The sequence below is a fragment of the Lupinus angustifolius genome, chromosome LG05 (genome assembly GCF_001865875.1).
Source record: "Lupinus angustifolius cultivar Tanjil chromosome LG05, LupAngTanjil_v1.0, whole genome shotgun sequence".
Classification (NCBI taxonomy): domain Eukaryota; kingdom Viridiplantae; phylum Streptophyta; class Magnoliopsida; order Fabales; family Fabaceae; genus Lupinus; species Lupinus angustifolius.
The window spans coordinates 21,682,313-21,687,155 of NC_032013.1; the positions used below are offsets into that span (position 1 = coordinate 21,682,313).

A 4,843-nucleotide genomic window follows, 5' to 3' on the forward strand; every position below is an offset into this window, starting at 1 on the left:
ATTAACTTCCAATTTTGAAACAAAAAGAAATAATAAAAATATCCAAATTTGTACATATGATTATATGTATATCTAAGTATGGTTTCTTTCAATTTCATCATTTTGAATTTTCATTGACCCAATCATAAAAAATGTCATTATGTTAGGAAAAATAATAATTTCTTTTAAAAAAATATCATCAACCTTCAACTTTCTATCAAATTATAAAGTTATATATACACATCTCTTATATTCATACTTAATCTAAATATTTAAGCATTGAATGGAAAATTAAGATTAAATCCCATAAAAGTAAATAAACTAATTAGGGGGAAAAATGGTCAACAAAGTCCACTTCTCTTAGTTCTCTCCACGTCACCACTAACATAAACGTGTCACTTCCTAATTGGTTTTACCCACGTATTTTACTCTCTATCTTCCTACGGAAAATAGCGACGCCAAAATAAATCGTCGCAATTAAGACCGTGTTTGGCTTCTATAATAATCGAATCTCATGTCCTTTATATGAATACGCATTTCTTCTGAAACTTTAATTTTCTTCTTCCACCAAATCATAGATCTACAATAGCACCCTTTAAGCTACGGTAATTTTTTCTTCCGTGCATGTCTTTTGATTCCTCTTTTCTTGAATTCGTATATTCCAGATTCTATGTTTTTGCCTTTGTTGACTCGTTTATTGCATTTCTCAGTGCGGGTTAGGTTTGATTCTGTGATTTTTTTTTTATTGCATGAGAGAGATCTATCAATAATCCATGCATTGGTATTGCATAGTACGATTTGAAATTGATTTCCAGATTTCGATTTAAATAAAAAGGTTAAAAAAAATTGTGTGGGCACTTTCATTGTTTCATTTATAGGTTGTATTCTTAAAGTTCAAAATGAAAATAAATAATCTCAAAAGCCTATCACTTTGCAACCATGATGGGAATTATCTCAAGCATTATTGGTTTTGATGATTATATTTCCTTAAGGGGTCAAAAGATTGAAACTTTTTATTGAAAAATTCAATTTTTTAATTTCCAATGTATTGAATACCACTGTCCAATTCAAACTTTCCATCATCAATTCCTTAATCAATGTCCTTAGGCCACTAGTTACCATTTGCCTATATTCTTTTTTTAGGTTAAGGAGGTTATTTCAATGCTGAACCCTTGTTGATTTTGTATGCCACAAACCCTTTACAATGAAAAGGAAGCAGAAAATGTTCAATTGTTGATCTTGGTTTCATTTATTTGAAGAATTACCACTGGGATGCTGAATTGTGCATAAATGTATTAGTTCTTGTTTTTTTTGTCATTTTTGTGGTGTGTCTCTTATGTATGCTTGTTAAATATCTGGTGCAGGTTAAGTTAGTGTATTTGGCAAGATGGGAGGTGGGTTTAGAGTGCTTCACTTAGTTAGGCCGTTTCTTTCATTTCTTCCTGAAGTTCAAACTGCTGATAGGAAAGTGCCATTCAGAGAGAAGGTCATATATACTGTGATCTCTCTTTTCATTTTCCTTGTTTGTAGTCAGCTCCCTCTGTATGGAATACACTCAACAACAGGTGCTGATCCATTCTACTGGATGCGTGTTATTCTTGCTTCAAACCGTGGTACCGTCATGGAGCTTGGAATTACTCCTATTGTTACTTCTGGGCTGGTAATGCAACTTCTGGCTGGGTCAAAGATCATTGAAGTGGACAACAATGTCCGAGAGGACCGGGCCCTCTTGTAAGTGTCTTTCTTTGTATATATTTTGTCATTGAATAATATCAGAGATTTTAATCTCTTTGAATTTTCCACATGTCAGTAATTTCAGCCGGTTGCATTTGTTGTTGTCAATTTGGCATGCACCTAATTATGTATAAAAATTATTTAGTATGTGAATATGTGCTGTGTTACGTCTTATGGTTGTGACTTGTGAGTATTTCGTAGTGAGATATGCATGGCTCTACTGTGGCATGTTTGTTATATGAGATGAATTCCTTTTATTTCCCAGAAATGGAGCACAGAAGCTACTCGGCATCTTGATAGCTGTTGGAGAGGCAGTTGCATATGTTCTTTCTGGGATGTATGGTAGCGTGGGCCAACTTGGAGTAGGAAATGCCATCCTCATCATCATCCAGCTCTGTTTTGCGGGTATAATTGTCATATGTTTAGACGAGCTTCTTCAAAAGGGATATGGTCTGGGGTCTGGAATTTCCCTATTTATAGCGACTAATATCTGGTTAGTTTCTATGTTCTGCAATATTCTCAGCATTGATTGATGTAGTTTTTCCTTTCTCATAGCAACTACAAATCCTAGGTATCTGACCTTGACTGGTTATGATGCAGTGAAACCATCATATGGAAGGCATTTAGCCCCACTACCATTAATAGTGGACGTGGAGCTGAATTTGAGGGTGCTGTTATTGCTCTGTTCCATTTGTTGATAACAAGAACAGACAAGGTCCGAGCTCTTCGTGAGGCATTTTACCGGCAGAATCTTCCTAATGTGACAAATCTTCTGGCTACTGTCTTGATCTTCCTTATTGTGATATACTTCCAAGGTTTCCGTGTTGTCTTGCCTGTAAGGTCAAAGAATGCCCGTGGACAGCAGGGTTCATATCCAATCAAGCTGTTTTATACTTCCAACATGCCTATTATTCTTCAGTCTGCCCTTGTTTCCAATCTATACTTCATCTCCCAGGTAATAATACTTCATGATGGAAACTTGCTACTTGACTTGATATATTTGGTTGTACTTTTTTAACAATCTAATTTTACTGGAATTGTTTAGCTGCTCCACCGAAAGTACAGTGGAAACTTCCTAGTAAACCTGTTGGGAAAATGGAAGGATTCTGAATATGGGGGTGGTCATTCTATTCCTGTTGGTGGTATTGCTTACTACATCACTGCACCATCGAGGTAAGAGAAATGTTTCCCATCATAGGGCTGATAATCATATTTCCATGCCTTGTATGTTATATACATACTGTATTACTGTCCTTGATAATTTGATAACTCTAATTCATGTTCTTGCTCTATATGTTTTGCAGCTTAGCTGATATGGCAGCCAATCCTTTCCATGCTTTGTTCTATCTTGTGTTTATGCTGTCAGCTTGTGCCTTGTTCTCTAAAACTTGGATCGAAGTTTCTGGTTCATCTGCTAGAGATGTTGCCAAGCAGCTGAAGGTATCCAATAATATTCATTTTTTAGATTCGTTTATATGTTTTTCCCACCTCTAACTTTCTTCACAATATAACAAACCTGTTTCATGAGAAAAGTTTGCTTGCTTGATAACCAGTGTGATTTCTAATGCTTAGGCATTGAAATCTGTTGTCCCGGTATAACTCTTGCATGAAGCCAAATATTTGGAAGGGTTGGGGTTAAGCTATCCTTAGAAAGTAGCAATACTGTATCTACATAATCATTATTTTTAGCTTCATCTGAACTATTCTTGTTGCTTTCTGTAACTTTAGAACCAGTTTATTTCCTATTAAACTTAACATAAATGCTTGTGAGAATAATGACTGGTGGTGCATGACTTGTTACACTTGGTCATTCTTGCTGTTGTTTGTAATTGTATTTTCTTCTAAATTAGCATTGAACTTTTAGTAGTTCTGTAAATCTTGGGATAAATTGGTACAGTTGTTATGATTGTAATATGCTTTTGGTCAGGACCGCTGCCAAATAGGGACACATGAATGATTTGATTAGAAGTTCGAAGTAGGCTCACTATTTATTTACTACTTGATGGTTTTTTACTGACTAGAGTTATAAACCAGGTTTTACTTGCTGTTCTCTTTCTTCTCCCATAGTTTACAATATGGGTTCATGGTTAGGGTCAATGGTTTATGCAACTCTGTTTTATTTGCAAACCAAAGTCTACCCCTATAAAACTTCGTTCTTAAACTCATTTTTTCCCATGAACCGTGTTAATTCTATGTAAATTTGTAATCATTCAGTCGTAACACATTTTTGAATCTACGAATTTACAGGAACAACAAATGGTAATGCCTGGACACCGTGAGTCAAACTTGCAGAAAGAGCTGAATCGATACATTCCCACGGCTGCGGCTTTTGGAGGCATTTGTATTGGTGCACTGACAGTGTTGGCAGATTTTATGGGGGCAATTGGTTCAGGGACAGGAATTCTGCTTGCAGTAACAATCATCTATCAGTACTTTGAGACATTTGAGAAGGAGAGAGCCAGTGAGCTTGGCTTCTTTGGTTTCTAAGTTCCCCTTAGCAATTACTGTTGGTAGCACAAATGAGCTCTTCAACAACCTGCAGTTTTGTTTCATGAAGGGATCATTGTACTTTTAAGTTGTTTTTAACACTAGACTAGTTTGTTATAAGTTTTTATCAGCTGAGGAAGTATGAAGTAGTATATCACTGTAATCATGTTTAGATTTTCTCAAAATGTACTTGTGTTTATTGTCAGATTTATGCAAGTCTGACATCAAGGTCCATGGGTTAAAAAATTTGAACTGGAGCCTAATAGACAATTTGTTTGCATCCTCGTAGAGAGTTGTAGCTTTAGCATCTTAATGTGGGATCATGGTTCCCGTTTTTTTCTAAATCGAGGGTATTCTATTACTTTGAGTAATGAACTAATCTTTTTTAGGTGTATAATAGTCGCTTATAATAAATATCGTTCATACTAATCAAACCGAAGAATGTTGATTACTATTGAGTTATATGGTATAATGCCAGCTTGATGTGTTGGTGATATCCCTTGGTAAAAACTACATCTTGTCCTTATAGATGACTTTGATGGTAATGGATCATATAATTTTAAATAGTTCAAAAAAAAAATGAAATATTTAATTCAACACTCGTGGGATGTAAGGGTGAATTTGTATTTTGAACATTTTTTTA

The 4,843-nt window shown here is 35.2% G+C and overlaps 1 protein-coding gene across 1 annotated transcript; it reads left to right on the forward strand.

Moving 5' to 3' along the window:
* Positions 461-4,482, forward strand: LOC109348096 (protein transport protein Sec61 subunit alpha-like). The gene is made up of 7 exons (XM_019588319.1): positions 461-584; positions 1,344-1,710; positions 1,979-2,206; positions 2,314-2,668; positions 2,759-2,886; positions 3,018-3,153; positions 3,961-4,482. The coding sequence occupies exons 2-7, from the start codon at positions 1,367-1,369 to the stop codon at positions 4,198-4,200; spliced, it is 1,431 nt and encodes a 476-aa protein (XP_019443864.1). The 5' UTR covers positions 461-584; positions 1,344-1,366; the 3' UTR covers positions 4,201-4,482.